Source organism: Rana temporaria, chromosome 2 (assembly GCF_905171775.1).
Source record: "Rana temporaria chromosome 2, aRanTem1.1, whole genome shotgun sequence".
Classification (NCBI taxonomy): domain Eukaryota; kingdom Metazoa; phylum Chordata; class Amphibia; order Anura; family Ranidae; genus Rana; species Rana temporaria.
Window position 1 is genome coordinate 314,356,585 of NC_053490.1, and position 25,451 is coordinate 314,382,035.

A 25,451-nucleotide genomic window follows, 5' to 3' on the forward strand; every position below is an offset into this window, starting at 1 on the left:
TTCTATACCCTGTAATGGAACAGTCTGCAGAATATTTTTTGCATTGGGCTACGATCTCCCCTAGAACTGCACACAACTCTGGGTTGAGGTCTTTGAGAGATGGTTTTTCCAATCCTTGGGCCGGTTTTCCAGAGGGACCACTGGGGGCCGGGGTGCCAGAAGAGGAAGGATCATCTGGTTCTTGTTCAGGATGTATCATGAAAAGTTCTTTGCCGTCAGTGATTTTTACACTAGGTATTTTCAGGAAATCTGGGACTCTAGTTCGCCACTCACATAAAGCATAGGTGTGTGGGTTAAGCTTGTCCACCTCTACTTGAATCACCCAGAAATTCCAGCCCTGGGACAGGGTTTCTAAGACAGTATATGTTTCTCTCGTTCCAGACTTCTCCCCGTACCACAACCACTAAGCCTTTCTCCAATGAGACACCTTCACTCTGGCACCACTTTGTTGCAGTGACTGTATCCATGGTAGTTCCTGATAAGGGCAAGATTCACTCTTAGGGGGGTAATAGGTGGTTTTAGAAGTAGAAATCCCGGACGAGCCCCTAAGTGTAGCACTACCCCCGAAGGAGCCGCTGGTTGATTTGAGATCTACTCTCCTTCGGTTTAGCTCACCCCTATTTAACTAGCTCGAACCCTCCCTTGACACATCAGAAGTCTGGAGAATGAGATATTGTGAGCGGCCCGCTAGGCTGAGGTCACAATAGCAAACATGCAGTATACAGTGGCAACATGGAGATTAAATTACCTGTGGTTATAGACGGTCCCTCCAGACTATAGAAAGAAAGTATACTCCACACAGTGAATATGTATCAATGTAAAATCAAAGATAGGTTTACTGTATGAAACTCAAAAGGGCAAAACATACATTTAGGCATAAACACATCTAGCCAGTAAGGGCTTGATAGGATCCGCAAGGGCCCTTGCAAGGATCTGTAATTTATGTAAGCAAGGAGGAACTAACCTATGAATGGTACCATTCATCTAATCTAATGGCAGGCAGTCCTATAGAACAGTCAATATCCCCGTTGCGGCCGGTCGGTGCACGTTATCAATTGTAATCCACAGGTGGCAATAGGGGAAAAGGCCTAAGCAACAAAATGTCTAAGGTAGTTGAAAGTTGGTGGATTGGCCGCTCGTCAGCGTCAACCACTTCTGTGTAGCACTGGAACAGTTAAATGGGCCTCTAAGTTCCGGCTAGGGGCCAACCAAGTGTCGGTGGCCTGTGAAATGGCACTAGGTGTCGGTGTTAAGCCGAGAGTTTGAAACTGAGCAAGTGCTCTCTCACCCAACAGGCCGATCCGCCTGAGTTCCCCTCAGAAAGGGCGCGCTGACAAGCACTGCTCCACGGCACACAGGATCCCGGACGGAGGTACTCCCCTGTTTCAGTGTCAGCTGGGCAGTCTCCTCAATCTTCAGGAACACGGGTCGGGTGCTGGAGTCTTGCTTCCGTCTGGATGGCTGGTCTCTCAGTGGATAGGCCCAGGCTTCTGGCCTAACAGCACGGTTGTGCTCTGTTAGCAGCTCCGCAGTGGAAAGAAGTGCAGGTCCCGAGAGAGAGAAAAACAGCCCTCCCTTTCCTTAAGTAACCTCCCCCATAAGTCTGTTGCAATAACACAGAGCATTGTGGGAAGTGTAGTCTGTTTCTCTACGAGTCAATGGAGTCCATATCTCCTGCTACTTGCATTCCCACAATGCATAACTTTCTTAAAGGTATCCTAATTATTTACAAAAAAATGGATAAAGTTCCAGCAGGGATGACCTGTCGTGAGACTTTGACATGATGACCCCGCTACACAGAATTTTGTTCCTTTTTTTTCATATGCATTGCTATTGTATTGCATGGGTTTATTGTCCCACCTCTAGCTTACAATCTCTTCCCCTGTTGGTGTCCAATGGTCTATCGGCATTGGTTTACTGATAGGTGGAGAAAGGGAAGGAACCATGTGTACATTTATACATGTGTGTGTATACACACACACAGTGGAACCTCTGATTGAGAGTAACTCGGTTAACGAGCGCTTCGCAATATGAGCACTGTTTTTTTTTTTAAATCCTAACTCGGTTTGCGAGTGTTGTCATGCAAAACGAGCTGGATTCAAGCCAAAGTGGTGTGCAGTACCTCGTTTGGCCTGAGGTGGGGCGCCGGAACTGAGCGGAGCCAAACGGCGATCACCTCCGTTCTGGGAAATGCTCAGAAAGACTCCAGTCCCGAGCCTTTCCGTGGTCAGCCGAGCTGTCCTCGGGCCTTTCCTTGTGTTTTCTAGGCTCTCCAGTGCCCCCCACCTCTGGCCAGATGTGGTATTGCATGCCATAGAAGTCAATCTGGAACTAATTATTTTCTTTTCCATTGCCTTCAATGGGGAAAATAGCTTTGATATGCGAGTACTTTGGATTACAAGCATTCTCCTGGAACGGATTATGCTCATAATCCGAGGTTCCACTGTGTGTGTAATATATATATATATATATATATATATATATATATATATATATATATATATATATATATATGTGTGTGTGTGTGTATGTATATATAACATATATGGTGAATCCATTATAGAGTACAATTTAATAAAAGATAAATAAAATATAAATAAGAAGTGAATAGTGCACATAATTCGATATTTCATATAGAGATTATTATAAACTATTTGGAGACTTATTACCTGAAAAATTAGTTAAAGCGGAGGTTCACCCTAAATTTTGACTTTGGCTCAAGTATACCTACAGGCATAGACAATAACTAATCCGCTGTGTTTTTTTTTTAATCGCGATCCTTACCTGAGTACTGCAGCAGTTTCTCTCCTGTCCATCAATATTCCCTGCGGGAGTGGGCATTCCTAATCACAGGCTGTGATTGACGTGCTTCCCACCGGCGCATACTGTGCGTCACGAGTTGCCGAAAGAAGCCGAACGTCGGTGCGGCTCTATACGGCGCATGCGCACCGACGTTCGGACACAGCCTGTGATTAGGAACGCCCACTCCCGAGGGAAAGCCGGGGGTGAAAATAGCCGTATAATGGTATGTACGAAAAAAAATAAGGATTATAATAATTGGTATGGTTAAAAATATGTATACATGACATATGCACACACAAACATACACAGTATATATATATATATATATACACACACACACACACACATACCTACGCACGCACACTTATAAACATACACATGGGTCCTTCCCTTTCTCCACCTATCAGTAAACCAATGCCGACAGACCATTGGACACCAACAGGGGAAGAGATTGTAAGCTAGAGACGGGATAATAAAGCCATGCAATACAATAGCAATGTGTATGAAAAAAAAGGAAAAAAAAATATTCTAATATATATGTAATTATATCTTAGGCATATTGTATGTATGCTGTTCTTAACCACTTAAAGCGGGGGTTTCCTTTCCGTTTTTCAATTTTTTAAAATGTCCTTTCATCTTGCTTTCTTTCAAATCGATATAGTATCACTTACTGCGTTTAAAAGGCCCGCCGTTCCGCCAAGTTCTATGAAATTAAAACTTTATATTTCTTTATCCTCATCGTTCCTGAGATTTCCCATTTTGCTTGCGGGCAATGTGAAGCCCACAAGCGATTCCTTCCGGGTATAGTGTGGATGGCGCTTTCTGACGAGGCACCCGTCCCGCCCCTATCTCACGCATGCGCAAAACTGCTGCAGCGCCGTAAATCACTATGGCAACCCATCAACAACAAGCTGGGACGATCACACAGCAGTCCAGTACCGGTCCGTGGCTGCCATCGGAGCAAGAGGTGAGCCCTGTCACGGACCGCAGTATAGTTAGCAGCCTGTATGTATTATGCCATTTCTCCCGAGCGGCCGACAATGTCAGCCTATTAGTAAGGCAGGGGGCGGGACGGCTACAGATCGTGACAGAGAGCTGCCAAACTTACACTTGTTATTATGAAGAGTCTCTCGCTCTCTGTCACGATCTGCAGCTGTCCCGCCCCCTGCCTTGCTAATAGGCTGATATTGTCTAGTAATAATGCGATTCTTGTACAGGGGAGGTGCACGGCTGAATGACTCATCATTTCCCAGGAGCATTAGCGCTGTTAGGAGCCAAGGTGGGTGACGTCAGGATCCTAGGTGGATAGAAAGGCAGATTTTGTGGACCGCATAGCAACAGGCATTTCAAGGTGGGTAAAACATTTTTTTTAGGTGCAATCTACAGTTTAAAGCAAAATAGTTTTTTTTATGGAACCTCCACTTTAAGGACCTTGCCTGTTTTTCAGTCTCGGTGTTTACAAGTTTAAAACAGTTTTTTTTTGCTAGAAAATTACTTAGAACCCCAAACATTATATATATATATATATATTTTTTAACACCTTAGAGAATAAAATGGCGGTCATTGCAATACTTTTTGTCACACCGTATTTGTGCAGCGGTCTTACATGCGCACTTTTTTTTTTTTAATTCACTTTTTTTAATTAAAAAAAATCAGACAACAGTAAAGTTAGCCCAATTTTTTTTATATTGTGAAAGATAATGTTACGCCGAGTAAAATATTACCCAACATGTCAAGCTTCAAAATTGCGCCCGCTCATGGAATGGCGTCAAACTTTTACCTTTAAAAATCTCCATAGGAGACGTTTAAAAAAATTCTATAGGTTGCATGTTTTGAGTTATAGAGGAGGTCTAGGGCTAGAATTATTGCTCTCGCTCTAACGATCGCGGCGATACTTCACTTGTGCGGTTTAAACACAGTTTTCATATGCAGGCTCTACTCACTTATGTGTTCGCTTCTGCGTGCGAGCTCGTCGGGACGGGGCGATTTAATTTTTTTTTTTAGATTTTATAAATTTTTACACTGTTTTAAAAAAAAAAAAAAAAAATGGGTCACTTTTATTCCTATTACAAGGAATGTAAACATCCCTTGTAATAGAAAAAAAGCATGACAGGTCCTCTTAAATATGAGATCTGGGGTCAAAAAAGACCTCAGATCTCATATTTAGACTAAAATGCAATAAAAAAAAATTGTCATTTTAAAAAATGACAACAAAAAAATGTGCCTTTAACGCCCTGCTATGCTATGGAGACGGGTGGGGGCCATCGTGCCCTCACTTGTATCCCAGCAAAGCAGCGTGAAGGACCCGATCGCCTCCGACGCTGCCGATGGCTCCGGTAAGCGGCGGAGGGCGCGGGAGAGCCCCTCTCCCGCCGCCGATAACGGTGATCTTGCGGCAAATCTGCCACGGAAACCACCGTTATCGTTTACAGGACTGCCCATACTACAGATGGATATCTCGGTTGTGGCAGCAGCTGCTGCCGTTACCGAGATATAAATGTTTAAACTGATAACGTATATGTATGTGAGCCAGTCCTTAAGTGGTTAAATGGCTCTCTATTGGAGGAAATGTTTGACACTGTTTATTCACCTTCATTTGTGAGTGTATCGATTTTATTATTTTATATGCAACCATCAAATTTTCATTCACTAAAGTCAGATGACAGAATGACCTACCCTTGGTTGCATTGCAGTTCTCAGTTTTGTACCTTTTCTCTAATTTAATAAACCTCTCAATGTCCTCCAATAAAATAATTAATGCTAGCTGAAATATAAAGTAATAACATACCTCTTCACACAGAGTTTCTTCCTTAAATATTGCATTTGCAATCTCCACTTGTATGCTGCTAATTGTTTCTTCATGCTGCATTTTATCATTTTTGATCTGTGCATGTAATCCATTTACCTTTACAAATAAACATAATTGATACATGAAAGGAAATGCAATGCATTTGATAAATCGGTTGGTATTTAGCCAAATATTAAAGTTAATTTACATGACATTTAAGTGATAAAAACAGTCATATTTACAGTTGTCTAGGAAATGTATATAAATCGATCAAAATGCCCCCTCCGATGAGGAATAGAACTTTAAATAAGTATGCAAGTATGTTTTTGTTGCTTATATGTGAATGAGTCCCTCCCCTGATCACTTTATATTATTAGTTCAAAGACAGCTATCATCTTCTAAAGTCTTAATCACTTAACATGCAAATCCACAGTTCATCAAAAACCCTGCAGTGCTGGTGTAAGTCATCAAAATCTTTTATCCTGCTATTTACACTTTTCATTTGTGATGCTGTACTTTTTCACTTATTAAATTTTCACATTGTAATTCATATTTGTTGAGGTAGTCAAGCAAATCAACAGCAACAAGAAAAACTTAAAACAAGATACTGTAGGATTGGGGAATCTGACTCCAGCGATAGATGTGTTTTCCAGTGAGTACGCCAATCCAGAACTGAGTTTTTAAGGGCCTGGTAGCCCACTTTTATTTAAAAAAACATCAAAGTTCACAAATACAATAGCAGCCCTCGCAGGGGGGTTCCACCATTCCTGTATCTTGCAAAATCAACAGCCGCACACAGCGTCTGATTCGCACACAGCGTTTGAGCTTCTTGGACGCACACAGCATCAATCTTCTTGAAGCACACAGCTTCTTTTCTCACACAGACACCAGCCGACATCTGCCTCCTGCAGATATGCATGCTCTAGCTACAACCCATGCATCCTCTCTCTCCTGTCTGTGGGATGGGGCCCAGAGTCCATGTCAGCTCAGAACTTAATAGCTGAACACACAGCTGTCCAATTAGTGTGTCTTTTTCTCCAGAATTTGGCATAAACCAGCCATTTTTCACACAGCACAGGGTCCCACCCTTACATACCCCCCCTCTTGTTTCGAACCGGAGGGAGGAACACATAGACCCATCATCACAAATGGGACACCTCTGTGCAAGTCAATAGCTGCATAGGCCCATTTTTTTCAGGTATGTTTCCACCAACACTTCACCGTGGCGCCTTTGTGCCAACTATCCGCAGCAGGAGTCCTAATCTGCCCAACCATTTCTCTAAAGGGGCACTCCACCCACATCTTCTTCCGGGTGTGCTTCCACCAGCACTTCTTCCTGAACCGTGGGCTCCCACTAATCTCTATACCCCTTCTACCTGCTGGCCTCAAGATCCTTCTTTTTCCTCCTACAGACCTACTCTCCTGGGACTGTTGGGGACCCACTCCCATGTAATCTGTCAGGGACTGACTGCTCTCACTACCTGATGCAACATTAACCAACAACATTTGTTTCTCAGGTTCACTAACCCCTATGTGGTTACCTTTGGCAACCAAACCATCTGGGATCAACACCACACCCTTCTGTTTAACCTCACTAGCAATGTTCCACAAAGGGTTACTCAACTCAACATAGTCATTGGGACCTCTTGTCCCCTTGTTTGCTAGGACAGTGTCTATGGAGGGACCACCTACAGGCAAGCAGTTACTCCCTATGGGATAGTCCCGCAGTTTCACATCGCCCCCTGTTGTCCAACACTCCAATAGCAACTGTCCTACCAATGCACATTTTCCCACACCCATCTCTTTAACCATTTCTGTGACCATTGGTACCTCAACCAATACCTCTGAGCTGTCTGATAGTACTCTACAGTGCTTCTCATACAGCTTTCCGTTACAGTTACCATTACTGTTATTTCCTGTCAAAGTGTCTCCGGGTGCCTCAAACTGCACCTCTATGCGAGTGATGGACTGAACTCCCACTACTGCCACGTCCATTCCGAGCCCTTCCTTTACCTTAGGTCTAGAGGGTGAGACAGTACGCGCGCCACGTACCGACTGCCACTGCTCAGCCGTACCTCGGACTGCCCCAGTAGGAATACATCCCATCACATCAGCATACGGAGAATCTTCCACTATGTCCACCATTTCTGATTTCTCTAACAATTCCCCTGAGAGCCTTCTGCACACAACCGCCGCTGGAAGCACTCTCGAAGAGAACTGTAAGACAACTTTGCACAAGATTAACCAACAGTACAGCAACCAATTTTCATCAACACTGCCTAACAACGCCTGTACCACCTGTGTCCACTGATTGGTACTACGCAGTACCACGTCGTCCCTCTGCTGTGGATACATGCAGGTGTACATTGGAAAGGTTTTCACCAATTGCAACAACATCTGTTATTTCTAGACATGCCGTATCTAAACACAGAACTCTAGGAACTTTTCCTTTACTAACGATGTGGAGGGGCTCATTTGCTAAAGCGTGAGAGGCAGAGTCATTTAGAGAGACCTCTACCTTGAAGGCAACTGACAAAACTTGCGGCTCCCCATAAACACTGCAAATCGCATGTGTCACACTCATCCTCTCACCTTCAGCAACACTGAGCGACTCCAAATCGCTATCCATTACCCCATCATCCTGAAGCTCAACATTCCTCATCTCTTTTGCTGTGGACAAAACCTCTGCTATGTATTTGCACTTTTCAGATACTTCCAACGGGAGAGGGTTAACTCTGAAAAAGCCAACGCACCTGTGTCTACCGGCCCTGCAGTCTCTCCCATTAACACAGCAGAAATTGTGTCCACTTCACTGCAAACACATTTTTAAACACAGCAGGCTGCAATAACATAACTTCACCACTTCGCTCAGGTGGCGCTTCATTAAACTCATGAGAACCTTTTCTGCCAGCAGTGACAGACCGCAGTAACCCATTATCGCTACAAGTAATTTTAAACATTTGAGTTTTACAATTTTTCTCATCACCAAGGTCTAGTACCCTCTTATCCATCCGAGCCGCACCACAGTTGTCCCCGCCAACCTCTGGCTCCAACACACAGAGCTCCCTGGAGGTTTCTAAGAACAGCTTTGCAGCTTTATATATGGTTGCTAAGGGAAATCGCACATTCTGCTTAGCGATCACCCCTACCTCATTAAGCATCACATCACCATAAGTACATGGATCATCAGCAATATCTTCATCACCAGTATTCATAAACCTAGCAGTTTTATAATCTCTATCAGATTGTCGTTTGTCAGAACGCATGGCACTCAGCACATCACCCTTCCTCTCTAAAGGAATTATTTTGCCCACTAGGGCGGCTTCACAGTTGTCTTGGGAAACCACTTGCCTCACCAATACAGGCTCCTTGGCAGTTTCCCTTGGCAACTCCGCAGCACCTGTCTCTATCGCTAAGGAACATGGCACACCAACTGTTTTGGTCACCCCTAACACATCTCTCTCAGCACTCTGCTGGACTACCTTAGGTGCACCCATAATACATAGGTCTTTTTCAGTCTTTGACCTTGCTGCAAGGAGGGTTTTAACAGCACACTTTCACATGCAGACTTCACTCTTTGCGATTTCACTTGAATCATCCATTCACTGGGCCTTCCCAAATGGATACATCTTCTCAGGCCACGCTGAGCTCACTTCCACAGGTAAACCACCTATATGCAACACAGTCCATTAATTGAACGCCTGTGCAAAGCAGTTCTCTTGGCTGCCACACACAGCTAACAGCAGTTCACATTGGCTGTTCATCATAGCATTGCTGCAAAACATACTCACTGATTTTGGTATGCGTAGATCTGGAACTCTTCCAAACTGCCCGCATTCTCCACCATATGTAGGATTGGGGAATCTGACTCCAGCGATAGATGCGTTTTCCAGTGAGTACGTCAATCCAGAACTGAGTTTTTAAGGGCCTGGTAGCCCACTTTTATTTAAAAAAAAAAAACATCAAAATTCACAAATACAATAGCAGCCCTCGCAGGGGGGTTCCACTATTCCTGTATCTTGCAAAATCAACAGCCGCACACAGCGTCTGATTCGCACACAGCGACTTATCCGCACACATCGTTTGAGCTTCTTGGACACACACAGCATCAATCTTCTTGAAGCACACAGCTTCTTTTCTCACACAGAGACACCAGTCGACATCTGCCTCCTGCAGATATGCATGCTCTAGCTGCAACCCATGCAGCCTCTCTCTCCTCTCAGAGAGATGGGAGCTCACCTGGCTCCCAGGAACAGACTTCCTGTCTGTGGGGTGGAGCCCTGAGTCCATGTCAGCTCAGAACTAAATAGCTGAACACACAGCTGTCCAATTAGTGTGTCTTTTTCTCCAGAATTTGGCGTAAACCAGCAATTTCTCACACAGCACAGGGTCCCACCCTTACAATACATAAAAAACATTTAACAGCAAAGGATTAAAATCCATCCCAATGATTAAAACAATAAATATATATATATATATATATATATATATATATATATATATATATATATATATATAAAGCACATTTAGTTACTTAAAGCGGGAGTTCACCCATTTAAAAAAAAAATAAAAATCTCCCCTTAGCTTCCTGCTCGTTCGGTCTAGGGGAATCGGCTATTTATATTAAAATAGGTGCAGTACTTACCCGTTTTCGAGCTGTATCTTCTTCCGTCGCTTCCGGGTATGGGTCTTCGGGAGCGGGCGTTCCTTCTTCATTGACATTCTTCCGAGAGGCTTCCGACGGTCGCATCCATCGCGTCACTCGTAGCCGAAAGAAGCCGAACGTCGGTGCGGCTCTATACTGCGCCTGCGCACCGACGTTCGGCTTCTTTCGGAAAATCGTGACGCGATGGATGCGACCGTCGGAAGCCTCTCGGAAACCTGTCAATCAAGAAGGACCGCCCATTCCCGAAGCCCATACCCGGAAGCGACGGAGAGGATGCGTCTCGTAAACGGGTAAGTACTGCACATATTTTAAAATAAATTGCCGATTCCCCTAGTAATAACGAGCAGGAAGCGAAGGGGGAAAAGTGCCCTCGAAGGGTGAACCCCCGCTTTAATGAATCACAGGGTGTAAATACTAGCTTATGAGGGTGTGTCAAAAAAAAAACATTTATACCAGACGTACAATCTATAATGAAACAAAATAATATCAAACAGCATAATCATAAACCAATATTCCCATTGTTGCTGTGTTCCTCACAGTACAGTATATCTTTACAAAGAGTAGATAGGCAAACACCCCAAACATCAAAGATGTAACATAGTGTCCCCAGATATACCGTATTTATCAGGGTAATGCGCGCTCCGGCGTATAGCGCACACCCCTAATGTTGACCTGAAATTCCTGTAAAAAAACATTTTATTACTTACAGTTTTAGTGCCTTGCCTGGCGTCCATCGGCGGCCTTGTCCGGTCTGGCGTCCGTCTGTGGCCTCGGTGGTGTCCTCCCGATTTCTCCCGCGCTGTCTCCGAGTCGAATCCCCGCTTCTCGTGCTCAGTTTGAACGCCTCCGCCGACATATACCGAGCGCAGTACATTCGGGTACATTCGGCCAGGCTCGGCTTCTCACGCATAAACGTCACAGAGCGTGACTACGAGCGAAGCCGAGCCTGGCCGAATGTCCCCGAGTGTACTGCGCTCGGTATATGTCGGCGGAGGCGTTCAAACTGAGCGCGGGAAGCGGGTATATATCGCGCACCCACGATTTTGCCCTGATTTTCAGGGCAAAAAAGTTCGCGTATACGCCGATAAATACGGTACTCAATGCCTTACAGCAATTCTACGGCTCACTTTACTAATCCGTACTGCCTCAGAATTTTGATCCCAGGGAATTGGCGGAACACCTTAACCCTTAGGCTCTGGGCTGGCTGTCGGGTAAGGAACGTGTCACTCTGGTGGGACCGATAACTCCGGAGGAAGTCCTTGAGGCAATCAAGTCTTTCCCGGCAGGAAAATCTCCTGGCCCAGATGGCCTACCCATTGAGTTCTACAGAATGTATGGGAATCTTCTAGCACCAATTCTGGCCTCCCTGTACTTGCACTGTCTTAAATCAGGAGAACTACCTCCCTCCATGTACCACGCTCATGTGGTTCTGATACATAAACCTCCCAAAGACCCCATCTTGGGCGCCTCCTATTGCCCTCCTTAACCCAGATTTTAAAATACTCACCAAATTAATCACCCTGGGACTTTAACCATTGCTGCCCACTATTATTGGGATCGACCAAACAGGGTTCATGGCCAATAAATCTACTGACATCAATATAAGGTGATTACATACCAACATTCACGCACAGCGCCTCAACATGGGCTCCAGGGTTGTGGCCTCGCTAGACATTGAAAAGGCTTTTGATACCATTGAATGGCCTTTCCTATGGGAGGTCCTCCGCAGGATGGGTTTCCCTTTAATATTTATCCAGTGGCTTCAAACAATATACAAACAACCTACCTCTGCCATTAAGCTAGGAGGAGGATTTTCCGAACCCTTCCCTTTGTCTAGAGGTACCCGGCAGGGCTGCCCTCTCTCTCCAGCCTTATTTGCCATTGAGCCAGTGGCGAAAGCTCTCCACACTTCCCCACACATTAAGGGACTACAGATGGGCTGGCTGGAGGAGAGGGTGGAGCTGTATGCGGATGACCTCCTATTGTTCCTTAATGACGCAGATCCTTAATTTGCAGGAGCACTCCGAGTCTTAAATACGTTTGCCCCAATTACGGGACTGCGGGTGAACTGGTCCAAGTCACTCGTATTTCCCATTGATACAGCTGCTCGAGAGGGGGCCCCCCGGACTTGCCGCTTATATGGGTGGAACAATTTCGAAACCTGGGGATAGTAATGTCTAGACAGGTCACAGACTATATACCCCTGAATTTATCCTCAATAATCCAGGAGGCTGAAGGCATGGGAGTCCCTGCCCCTGTCGTTACTAGGACAAATTAATTTGATGAAAATGAAGATCATGCCAAAATTCACCTACCTTTTAGGCACTCCCCCACAATGGATTCCTAAGTCTTGTTTTACCCAGCTAAACAAATTATTCTCCTCCTTTGTCTGGGCCCCTCAGTCCCCAAGGAGGTCCACATTGATGCGCCCGGCATCCCAGGGAGGTCTGGTGTTTCCGGATTTCTACAAGCATGCCTGCACAATTGGTTATGGCGGTGTGGTGGCTGAACCCTGATGCCTCCAACCCGGTGGTGCTACTTGAAGCAGCAGTGGTACAGTCACTAGAGGCTTTAAAGCTCCTACTCTTCCGTGGCCCCATGCCCGTACGCATTTACTCCAGTCATGATCATCACACAGTGGGCATGGGGAGCCGAAACTTAAACAGTATCCCAAGGAAGCACACTTCCCGAATGCCCCACTATGGGGTAATTCCAACTTAGCCCACATCTACACTTTACCAGAACCCCATGCCTGGACCAAATTTGGAATAAAAACATGTTCCCAAATAATCTACGACAACTCCCTGAGTTCTCTATCGCTCCTAAGCTAGAAAATTTTATATTCCAGAGTCAAATTTCTTAAAATACATTCAGCAAAATGAATGCAGTATGGCAAGGTGAATGCAGTATGTTATCAAAAAAATACTGGAGGAACATTTGCATTCATCAGCCAGGAAGCTGCGCATGGGACGTACTTGGACATTCCAACATGACAATGATCCAAAACAGCAGGCCAAGTCAACCTGTCATTGGCTACAGCAGAATAAAGTGAAAGTTCTGGAGTGGCCATCTCAGTCTCCTGACCTCAATATCATTGAGCCACTCTGGGGAAACCTCAAGCGTGCAGTTCAAGAATTTAAGGAACTGGAGGCTTTTTGCCAAGAGAAATGGGCAGCTTTACCATCTGAGAAGATAAAGAGCCTCATCTACAAATACCACAAAAGACTTCAAGCTGTCACTGATGTTAAAGGGGGCAATACACGGCATTAAGAACTGGGGTATGTAAACTTTTGATCAGGGTCATTTGGGTAGTTTCTGTTGCCGTTATGATTTAAAAACACTGTTGATTTATGTAGCGCCTGTGTACTTTCAGTCCAGGTGCTGTGCTAAATTTAGTGGGGGATGAGAGAGTTAGTTAACTCTCATCCATTTAATTCATGTTAAATTTGGTTTCTGCCAGGCTTGGCTGTCCTGTGGTTTCATTCTGTGTTCCAGAGATACCTTTCCATCTCTGGGTGACACATGGCGCCAGAGGAGTCCAGGCGGTGCGCCTTCCTGCCAGCAGCCAATCAGAGGAGTTTCTCCCCCTCGCGGGGCATGCTGGGGGAGGGTACTTCTAGGGCAGACGCCATTTTGTGAGGTTCTTCGCCCGTTCCTGGTGCGGCACCCACCTTTAGGGTGTGCACACATCACGGCCCCGGTGAGATGGCCTACCAGGCCGGGGCGCACGTGCTACGCGAAGTTCCCGACTCTGGGACCTTATGGCCCGGAGCAACTGAAACCGCAAAGGGGCCCCAGTGACTTACTGGGTCCCCACATTCTATGAAGGAGATCGCAAGCGAGTTATGCTGTTCGGTGGGGAGTCGGTCTGAGGCGAGCCCGGAGGCAGGTGATCCAACAGGGCTTAGACAATCCATCGGGGATCTGGGTGGCTGGATACTGAGAAGTTGTATGCTGCAACTTGTCGGTCAGTGACCCCAAAATCAAGAAGTCTACCTGAGGGAGATTCAGGCAAATTATAATTCGTAGGGAGGATTCGCTTTATTATCCACCTTCCTGAGTAGAGGGCCTGTGGCAGAGGTTCCACTCCAAATGTAATTCTATTGGAGCCAAGTCGGTGGCAGAGACTTGTTCCTCCCCAACGGTTCTGAGTGATACCCTGGCTGCCAGGGCGGTGTGAGAGGCCTGTCCAGGTACACTATACCCACTCTGGCTGGAGTGGCGACGTAAGTTAAAGTTCCATTGGAGGCAGGACTGCTTCCTTTATCCATAGGCCTGAATCTGTAAATTCTCCTTTCACCAACCTATCTCTATCTACCTGAAGTTAACTGTTTGCCGTGTTTGGCAATTAATAAAAGCACAGAAAACGACATCCTGAGTTTGGACATTCCGTCATTGCATCTCATCATCACCATCCCTAGACACATCACAGAGGTAACACAACATGCCGTCCCAATCTAACCAGGGGCTCCTTCGGGGGTAGCGCTACATTTCTAATAAATAGCTTCAGCCAAACACTAACCATGAGTGAAAGAAAAGTTTTTGTGTTATCATTCATATTCTCTGAAAAATGGCAAAGAAATCATATATTCTACCAGAGTATGTAAACTTACGAGCAGATCTGTATCTGATCACATGACTGAATGAAATAAAGCCATAAACTCTGTTAAGGCCTATTTAAAATTGTTAACATAAAATGTCTGTCCTTATTTTGGCTGCAGTCCATAGTTTTTTTTGTACACTGTACAGATTACTGTGATTTCAATTTTAAGCCTCTTGTTATGATTTTAGGTTTCTCATCAGTACCATAATTCTGAAATCTTTCTGTCTTTGCTGCAGAACTGGGCCACTACAAGAGCATCAGCTTTGTATCTTTACTTTTCTCTGTGTACATTTTTTCATTGGCAAAGGGTGTGTCCCATTTCGGCAATAGAGAGCCCTGTTGAGCATCATTAGGTTTGCCACATCTAGGTGTCCATTTATGAAGCAGTGAAAAATATCCACTGCTCCATTTTCCGGCATTCACAGAGGATTCTCTGGGTGGCAGCTTATGAAACAGTGTAGATCGCTTCTCCTTTTATGAAGTGAAGCGATCTACAAACACTTCAAACAGTGGGAAACGTTCCCTGATACCGGAATCTTGTGAGACTTAACGAGATTACAGTACCAGAAAACCACTGAAACACTGAGGTGTCCATTTATTAAGCAGTGATAAATTATCACTGCACTGTACACGGACAGACGGCACACCTCATGTTAATAAAATAAATGGTCCCCCTACATTTTATTTATATATATATATATATATATATATATATATATATATATATATATATATATATATATATATATAGTAAACTTTGGGGGTCTTTAAGCTCCGCTAGACAAGTGCGTAAAACCGTGTCAGTAAAGCAAAGGGTCTTTATTGGTGACCAAACAAAACAAAATAAAGCTTTTCTTCAGCATCCAAAACGTCACAACAAAAGTCCTGCTTGTTTCCAGCATAAACTAGGAAAAAGTCTTTCTTCAGAAAAACAACCAAAAGAAAGGCACATACGTTTTTAGTAAGAAGTCCTCCAGACCTTCCCTGCAGACACAGCTTCACTTCCAAACTACTCAAAAGTCCTCTCTGAGCAGCTAGCAGACTTCCATCTTGTCCTCACAGGTGCACTCTCCCAACTCACTCACTCCCTCCAGCATCACTACCTGCTTTAATGGGTGGTTGTCTGTGAGATTTTAACCCCTTGTGTGCTGGCTTCCAGGGTTTAGGAGTGGAGGCTCCATGTTATACCTGAAGAGTTCCACATGTACTGGCACTTTAAGGCTGGCTCCACCCAGCAGTGATGACAAGGGTCAAGGGGCATAGTAGCCATCTTAGAGAGAGCACATGTAGAAAGCAGAGATATGTATTGTCCTGAGATGCATGTTGCAGTGTACAGCCTGTACTGAAATAAACATCCATTGTTCCAGACCAGAGTCTTGTGTCCCTCACAACACAGAGGATATAACACTCCATCCCACCCAAATAACACTTTGGAGCCTCCAAAATTCCAGGCCCCAAACTACTTTATTAAGATAGAGAAGACTGCGAGCCAGTCCTCTCTGAATTAGCGCCTGCCTGGAACTTTTCACCCACTTTTGGGTGACCCCCTGAACCTTCTACCTCTATTTAAATGGACCATAGTCCAAACACTGGTGCCGTATAGCACCCGTCCAGGACCCACCCCCGGTGTCCTGTACAATATATACACACACACAAATACATTTTATATATATATTGTAAGATTGGGGTGATCAGACTCCAGCCCACCTCCATCCTTGGGCCATCCTCTGTAGGAAGCAGTCATCGCAAACTCAGCCAAAAAGTCTTCAACGTGTTCAGAAGGCAACATAGGCCGTATGAAGTCAGCTGTACGGATTTTGGCTTTGTTGTCACGGGCAACCGCACCATTTGCTCACTCTTTACACTAGGTGACAGCTTGCTTTCCTTTTTCCTTTGCTCCAGTGCGGCCAAGTGCATCTTGCACCAGTCTGGGGCTTGTACTGTCGGTAACAATCCCTCCAGCTACAACTACAAGGTTCTGTCTCATCTCAGCAAACATTGCTTCCTTTTTGCATTTTGACCGCCCCATCTCTGAAGTCAGGCCAACAATGTTTTTTAACAGTTCTTTTTAACACAGGAAAATTTGGCGTACTGTCTCTAAGACTTGCAAGCAGCGCACGTTCACATGCAGACTCCACTGGTTCACATTAGCTGCTCATCACTGCATTGCTGCAAAACACACCGTTTTTGGTATGCAAGGATTTGGAACTCTTCCAAATCTGCCTGAAGCAATACCTCCACCACATGTAAGACTGGGATGATCAGACTCCAGCGATAGGTGCATTTTCAGTTAGTACGCCATTCCAGAACTGAATTTTTAAGGGCCTGGTAGTCCACTTTTATTTAAAATGACAGAAAAGTTCACAAAGACATCAGTAGCCCACACAGAGGGGATTCCACCATTACTGTATCTTGCATATGCAATACTTTAGCCTCCTGGCTTACATTCTTGCCATACGGCTGCTTCGGGCCTTTAGCCTAGGCCTGCTCCTCAGAACAAGAGTTTCCTAGAGTTAAGCTTACTCCTGAACAGCGCCTTGCTGCTCTGTCACCAAGAACATCTGCCTCCTGCAGACATGCATGCTCTGGCTGCACCCATGCAGCCTCTGAATCCTCTCAGAGGAATGGGAGTCCACCTGACTCCCATGCACAGACTTCCTGTCTGTTGGGTGGGGCCCTGAGCCATAGTCAGGTCACAACGAAATAGCCCAACACACAGCTGTGCAATCAGCATACCTTTCTATCCAAAATCTGGCATAAACCAGCATATATTATATATATATATATATATATATATATATATATATATATACACACAGGCCCAGATTCTCAAAAAAACGCCTATCTTTAGGCTGGCGTAGCGTATCTCAGATACACTACGCCGCCGTAACTTAGAGCGACAGGTCCCGTATTCAGAAACATCTTCCGCTCTAAGTTACGGCGGCGTAGTGTATCTGATACGGCGTAAGCCCGCCTAATTCAAACTAGGCTGGTATGGGGGCGTGTTGTATGTAAATGTTTTGTGACCCCACGTAAATTACGCTTTTATCGCACGACGCATGCGCGCACATGCTCGGTATCACGTCGAATTTTCAAATTAAATTGCGCCCGCTCAATGCCTAGTCGACGTGAACGTAACTTATGTCCAGCCCCATGCACGGACGACTTACGCAAACAACGTAAAACGTGAAAAATTCTACGCTGTTCCAACGTCCATACCTAACATTGGTACGCCTCATAGACCAGGGGTAACTTTACGCCCAAAAAAGCTTTACGTAAACGACGTAAAAAATGCGCCGGGCGCACGTACGTTTGAGAATTGGCGTATCTAGCTCATTGCCATATTCAACGCGTAAATCGACGGAAGCGCCACCTAGCGGCCAGCGTAAATACGCAACTTAGATACGACGGCGTAAGAGACTTATGCCGGTCAGATCTAAGACAAATCTATGCGTAACTGATTCTAAGAATCAGGCGCATAGATACGACGCCTCACACTGTCGTAGAAATTCTGGCTGTTTGCAAAGCAGACAGACAGATATCTTGTGTCTCATTCATCTTAATGAAATAATCCATATTTAAGCTAAATAGATTCACTCACCATCCATACAAAAAGACATCGGGGCATATTCTTATAGATCTGAGGCGGCGGAACGTATGTCCTTTACGTTACGCCGCCGCAAGTTTAAGTGGCAAGTGCCTGATTCCCAAACCACTTACCTGTAAACTGGCGGCGGCGTCGCGTAAAGTCCACCCGCGCAAGCCCTCCTAATTCAAATGATCCTGGTAGGGGGCGTGGATCATTTAAATTAGGCGCGCTCCCGCGCCGATCGTAATGCGCATGCTCCGTCGGGTAAATTACCCGACGTGCATTGCGCTAAATGACGTCTCACGGACGACTTACGCAAACAACGTTAAATTTTCAAATTTCGACGCGGGATCGACGGCCATACTTAACATTGAGTACGCCACCTAGGGGGCATCTTTATGCCGCGTATCGCTTACGGAAACGACGTTAAAACACTACGGCGGGCAAGCGTAGGTTAGAGAATCGGCGTGACTAGTCATTTGCATAATCTACGCTGACCGCCACCTAGCGGTCAGCGTAAATATTGCAGCCTAAGATACAACGGCGCAGGCCGTCGTATCTTAGGCATGTTTAAGTGTATCTCATTTTGAGAATACACTTAAACATAGGATCAGACTTACGTCGGCGTATCTGCTGATACGCCTGCGTAAATTATTTGAGAATATGGCCCATCATCACCAGCTTGTTCTCATATCATTCTCGCTCCAGCCATGACTGGCTTCCTGCAGCTTGTCCCCTTTTTTATATAGTATCAACATCAGTAACAAAAGATGTGGCTTCACAAAACAGCCAATCAGACATGTTGTATGCTTTCAAAAGAACCAATCACAGACATGTGATTGGAACAATGCTTAGTCAAACGGCTGCAGGCAGTTTAATTAAAAGTCCAGTAGGAAGTGAGGTCACAACATGTGACCACCTCCATAGGAAGTGAGCTCACAGGGTGTCAGCTTCACCCAGCAGATGCTCATATACGGAAGCCCTTCCAACAGGGATTCAATACAGTAATATAACAATAACAAAATAATATAACACCACAATACAGTAATAATCAATAACAATACAGCAATATAACAATAGGATACAGTTCCTGATGAGAGGAGCATATCTGCAGGTGTAAGCTCACATCTCAAAACAGTATTGATCAGGTACTGAGAGATGACAGGAGCGCACACCAGCTAAATTGACAATGCGTTTGCAGAGTGGACGCACCGAGAAGGCGAATATCTGTGCATCACACAGGGGCCCTTTCGCCGGCCGACACCCCCCCCCCTCCACAAACACCCTTCTCCAAATCAGGAAGTGTATCTCCACAAGTCTGTCTGCCCCAGTCAGCTTTCTAGAGCGGGCTGAGGGAGAACCAACAATGGGTGACACTATGACAATACATAATAAATACATCTTTAAATTTCCACAACAACACTCATGCCGTGTACACACGGTCGTTTTTTGTGATGAAAAAAAAACACGACATTTTTAAAAACGTCATTTAAGCCCGCGCATGCGAAGAAGCAAGTTAGGAGACAGCAGCGCTCGTTCTGGTAAAACTATTGTTCAGAATGGAGTAAGCACATTCGTTAGTTAGGTTTCAAATTATAGAAGAAAAGAATGCGCTGCATTACACCATGCTTTTAAATGCTACACTAAAATGCTCGTTTGTTGCGGCTGATCTCGTTACATAGTTATGACAAGCTTTTTACTTTATTATTTATTGTTATATAATGTTTTGTTTTGTGTTGTGTTTAGGCGTATCTTCCATCTCCAAAAATCAAAGGGCTAGATTCATAGAGAGTTACACCGGCGTATCTACTGATACGCCGTTGTAACTCTGAATCTACGCCGTCGTAAATTTAAGCGTATTATGGAAACCAGATACGCTTAAATTAGGCCAAGATAGAATATGAAAATGACCTAGATACGCTATTCAAAAATGTAAGTACGCCCGGCGCTATTTTTTTACGTCGTTTACGTTAGACTTTTTCGGCGTAAGGTTGCTCCTGCTATTATGAGGCGTACACAATATTAAGTATGGACGTCGTTCCCGCGTCGAATTTTGAATTTTCTACGTCGTTTGCGTGAGTCGTTCGCGAATAGGGCTGGATGTAATTTACGTTCACGTCGAAAGCAATGACGATTTGCGGCGGAATTTCGAGCATGCGCACTGGGATTCTTTCACGAACGGCGCATGCGTAAAAAAATTAAAATACACAGGGGTCACCATTAATTTAAATAAAACACGCCCACATCATCCCCATTTGAATTAGGCGGGCTTACGCCGGCCCACATACGTTATGCCGCCGTAACTTAGGGCGCAAGTTCTTTATGAATACGGAACTTGCGCCCTAATTTACGGTGGCGTAACGTATCGGAGATACGTTACGCCCACACTAAATTACGCAGGGCTACCTGAATCTAGCCCACAATATATATTTAAAATCTTTTTTTTTGGGGGGGGGGTTTTTTTTGATAAACTGTTTGCTGAATATATATTTTGGGTTGATTTTGGAGTGTGTGAAGTGACCACAACATCATTATTTCTTTGAATTTACCCACAAGGAGGTTGTTGTCAAAATGTTTGTTTTTGAAATGTGTCTGCCCACTCACTAATGATCTCTCTATTTTTGAAAAAATACACATGGTCAAATTTGGACGACAAAACAAAAAGCCATTTATTCAGGCCGAATAAAAAAATTATACAATGCTGGCAACCAAAAATCAAAACTTAATAAAAACAAAGATGCCAAGGAAGGCAGCACTTGAGAGCGTGCTTGAATTTATAAAGACAAGGGTCCACCAAGCTTGAATTTATAAAGACAAGGGTCCACCAAGCTAACAATCCAGGCTGTGAGCCACAAAAATATTTCATCAGGGGCACCATCTCATTTCTTGGACTTCTTCCCTGCAGCCCGAGTCCTCGGGAGCTGGGTTCCTGGAGCCGAGGTTGTGCCAGGAGCCAGAGCAGGCTCAGGAAGAGGAGGAGCAGGAGAAGGAGCAGGAGAAGGAGCAGGAGGAGTAGCAAGGACAGGAGGAGCAATCCGCACAATGTCAGTGTCGTCATCGAGCTGCCCCAGTGACGCCATGCTTATGGCCTTGAAGATGAGCATCTTGCAGCACACACGCTGGCCCCGCTCCAGATTTCGGAGCTTGGCTGCGATGAGCGCTGCGAAAGCCTCTTCTTCGGTGGGTGGCTCTCGGATGGCCGCAGTTGCTTCGCGAAGCATGGCCTGGGTCTCCTCCTCCATTTGGAGAAGCCTCCTGGCCCTTTTTGCGGGATTGCGGAGAGGAGGTATCCGGGATTATGAGGCCCAGAGCCTAGGAGGAGATGCCCGTCAAGAACTTCAAGTCCTGCAGACTTCTCCCTGTTGCAAGGTACCGCAACGTAGCAACTAGCCGCTGCTCAGCAGTGATGGCTTCCCGCATAACGGTGTCCTGCCTGGTGATATATGGCGACACCGAAGCCAAAAGCTGCTGAAATACGGGGTCAGACATCCTGAGAAAATTCCTGAAATCATCAGGGTTGTTTTCTCGGATCTCCCGCAGCAGAGGCATATGAGAGAACTGGTCCCTGCGAAGAAACCAGTTCTTGGTCCACAACCTCCTCCTCACCCAGTTCATGGACCGGAGCCGGGATGCAGCACACATCCGAACAACAAGCACAGCACGATCTTGGCGATGAGAACGTGCAACATGGCTAGAAAACGGTCGTCAAATCAGATCGGACTAAAAAAAACGCCCTGAAGAACAGAAAGGCCTCTGAAGAACGACCTGCAAAACAGAAATGTGCAAACAAGAACGCACTGCCAAAACAAATACGTCCTGAATACAAGCACTGTAAGACAGATACGACCCCAAAAGCACAAACCGTACGACAGAAAACAAAATTTTAAGCACGAAGACTGAAAAGCGCGAATCGTCTCTCACCAAACTTTTACTAACACGCAGCAACACGATATCAGCAAAAGAGGCCGTCTTCCACATGGAAATTACCCTTTATAGTGCCGTCGTACGTGCTGTACGTAACCACGCTTTGCTAGAGCTTTTTGAAAAAATGATGCTGTGTATGCTACGTCGTTTTTTAAAATGAAGTTTGAAAAACTTAATTTTTTTTCATGCTCAAAAACAACGTTTTTTTACAAGACAAAAAACGACCATGTGTACGCGGCATCAGAGTTACGACGGCGTATCTGGAGATACGCCGGCGTAACTCCTACGAGAATCTGGGCCAGATAAGGGAAGTTTTGAATCAGAACTCCTGGGATACTGATCTGGTCAGGAATAGAAGAGGGGGGCAAGGGTCAGTGTCACTACTGGTAGCACGAGGCGATACTTGGACCCTATAAAGGTTGCACAGGCAGCCCAACTCCTCCAGGATGGCACATCAATATGTGTCATTGCCAGAAGGTTTGCCGTGTCTCCCAGCACAGTCTCAAGAGCATGGAGGCGATTCCAGGAGACAGGTAGTTACTCTAGGAGAGCTGGACAGAGCCGTAGAATGTCCTTAACCCATCAGCAGGACTGGTATCTGCTCCTTTGTGCAAGGAGGAACAGGATGAGCACTGCCAGAGCCCTACAAAATGACCTCCAGCAGGCCACTGGTGTGAATGTCTCTGACCAAAAAATCAGAAACAGACTTCATGGGGGTGGCCTGAGGGCCAGACGTCCTCTAGTGTGCTCTGTGCTCACTGCCAGACACTGTGGAGCTCGATTGGCATTTTCCATTGAACACCAGAATTGGCAGGTCCGCCATTGGTGCCCCATGCTTTTCACAGATGAGAACAGGTTGACCCTGAGCATATGTGACAGACGTGAAAGGGTCTGGAGAAGCTTTAAGCTGCCTGTAACATCGTTCAGCGTGACCGGTTTGGTGGTGGGTCAGTGATGGTCTGGGGAGGCATATCCATGGAGGAACGCACAGACCTCTACAGGCTACACGAGATTGCCCGGCCTCATATGGCGAAAGCATGCAGCCAGTTCCTGGAGGATGAAGAAATTGATACCATTGAATGGTCCCCATGCTCACCTGACCTAAATCCAAAAGAACACCTCTGGGACATTATGTTTCGGTCCATCCAGTGCCGCCAGGTTGCACCTCAGTCTGTTCAGGAGCTCAGTGATGCTCACATATGCTCAGGGTAAACCAGATCTGGAAGGAAATACCCCAGGACACCATCCGTCGTCTCATTAGGAGCATGCCCTGATGTTGTCAGGCATGCATACAAGCACTTGGGGGCCATACTGAGGACCATTTTGCTAACAGCAAAATGGACTAGCTTGCTGTATAATTTTTTCACTTTGATTTTCAGGGTGTCTTTGAATTCAGCCCTCTGTAGGTGGATAATTTTAATTTCCATCAAATGATGTGCCATCCTTTCATTCCTAACACATTACCCAGTTCATATCAGTATAAATATCCAGCATGAGATTTTTGCCCGTTGAGATCTGATATGTTTTCAAAGTGTTCTTTTAATTTTTTTGGGCAGTGTATATACACACACACACAATATATATACCATATATACTCGAGTATAAGCCTCGTTTTTCGGCCCTTTTTTTAGTGCTGAAAATAGCCCCCCTCGGCTTATACTCGAGTCAGTGTACCTGTCGGGTCGCGGGCGTCCATTTTTCAAAAGTCACGGCTTCCTCCTGGTCCGTGATAGGCGTTTGACACTGTGCTCCGCTACCGCCTATCACGGAGGTCCTCTCATCGTCGGACTTTCCCAGCAGACACTGTGTTCAGTGTTCCGCCTATCATGGACATCCTCTTGTCCGAAGATGAAAGAAGGTCCGTGATTGGTGGAACACTGAACACCGTTTCTGCTGGGAAACGGAGTCCGAGGATGAGAGGACCTCCGTGATAGGCGGTAGCGTAACACAGTGTCAAATGCCTATCATGGACCAGGAGGAAGCCGCAACTTTTGAAAAATGGATGGCCGTGACCCGACAGGTACACGACTATCACGGAACGGAACGGGACCAGGAAGAAGCCGTGACTTTTGAAAAATGGATGCCCGCAGCCTGTCAAGAATACAGGTACATTGAGGCTGCAATGGGTACAATGAGAATGGGCACAGTAAGAATGGGCACAGTAAGGCTGCAATGGGCACAGTAAAGCTGCAATGAGCACAGTGAGAATGGGCAGAGTAAGGCTGCAATGGGCACAGTCAGAATGGGCACAGTAAGGCTGCAATGGGCACAGTGAGGCACGCAAATGGGCATTGTTGACCCTCTTTTCCACTTGCAGTAGCTGCTGCATTCTCACCCTAGGATTATACTCAAGTCAATATGTTTTTGCCATTTTTTTTGTGGTAAAATTAGGGCCTCGGCTTATACTCAGGTCGGCTTATACTCGAGTATATATATATATATATATATATATATATATATATATATATACACACACACACACACACACAGTGGGGATCGAACGTTTGCATAACAAAGCCAAGGAAAGATGGTATAATCTCCAAAAGGCATCAAATTACAGACAAGACATTCTTATAATATGACAAAAAAAAGTTAGATTTTATTTCCATCATTTACACTTTAAAAATTACAGAAAACAAAAAAATGGCGTCTGCAAAAGTTTGGGCACCCTGCAGAATTTATAGCATGCATTGCCCCCTTTGCAAAGCTGAGACCTGCCAGTGTCATGGATTGTTCTCAATCATCGTTTGGGAAGACCAGATGAGGTCAATCTCAAAGGTTTGAAATGCCCAGACTCATCTGACCTTGCCCCAACAATCAGCACTATGGGTTCGTCTAAGCAGTTGTCTAGAAAACTGAAAATAGTTGACGCTCATAAAGCTGGAGAAGGCTATAAGAAAGCGTTTTCAAAAGTCAAAATCCTCTGTTCGGAATGTAATTAAGAAATGGCAGTCATCAGGAACAGTGGAAGTTAAAGCAAGATCTGGAAGACCAAGAAAAATATCAGACAGAACAGCTCACAGGATTGTGAGAAAAGCAATTCAAAACCCACATTTGACTGCGCGATCCCTCCAGAATG

General features: G+C 45.3%; 1 protein-coding gene across 1 annotated transcript in view; it reads right to left on the reverse strand.

The window, feature by feature from the left end:
• The window catches only part of SYCP1 (synaptonemal complex protein 1), a 183,733-nt gene that overhangs the window by 142,908 nt on the left and 15,374 nt on the right, over positions 1-25,451 (reverse strand). The window contains exon 4 of the mRNA XM_040339388.1: positions 5,591-5,707. Coding sequence (XP_040195322.1) covers positions 5,591-5,707 — 117 coding nt within the window. The remainder of the gene's footprint in view (positions 1-5,590; positions 5,708-25,451) is intronic.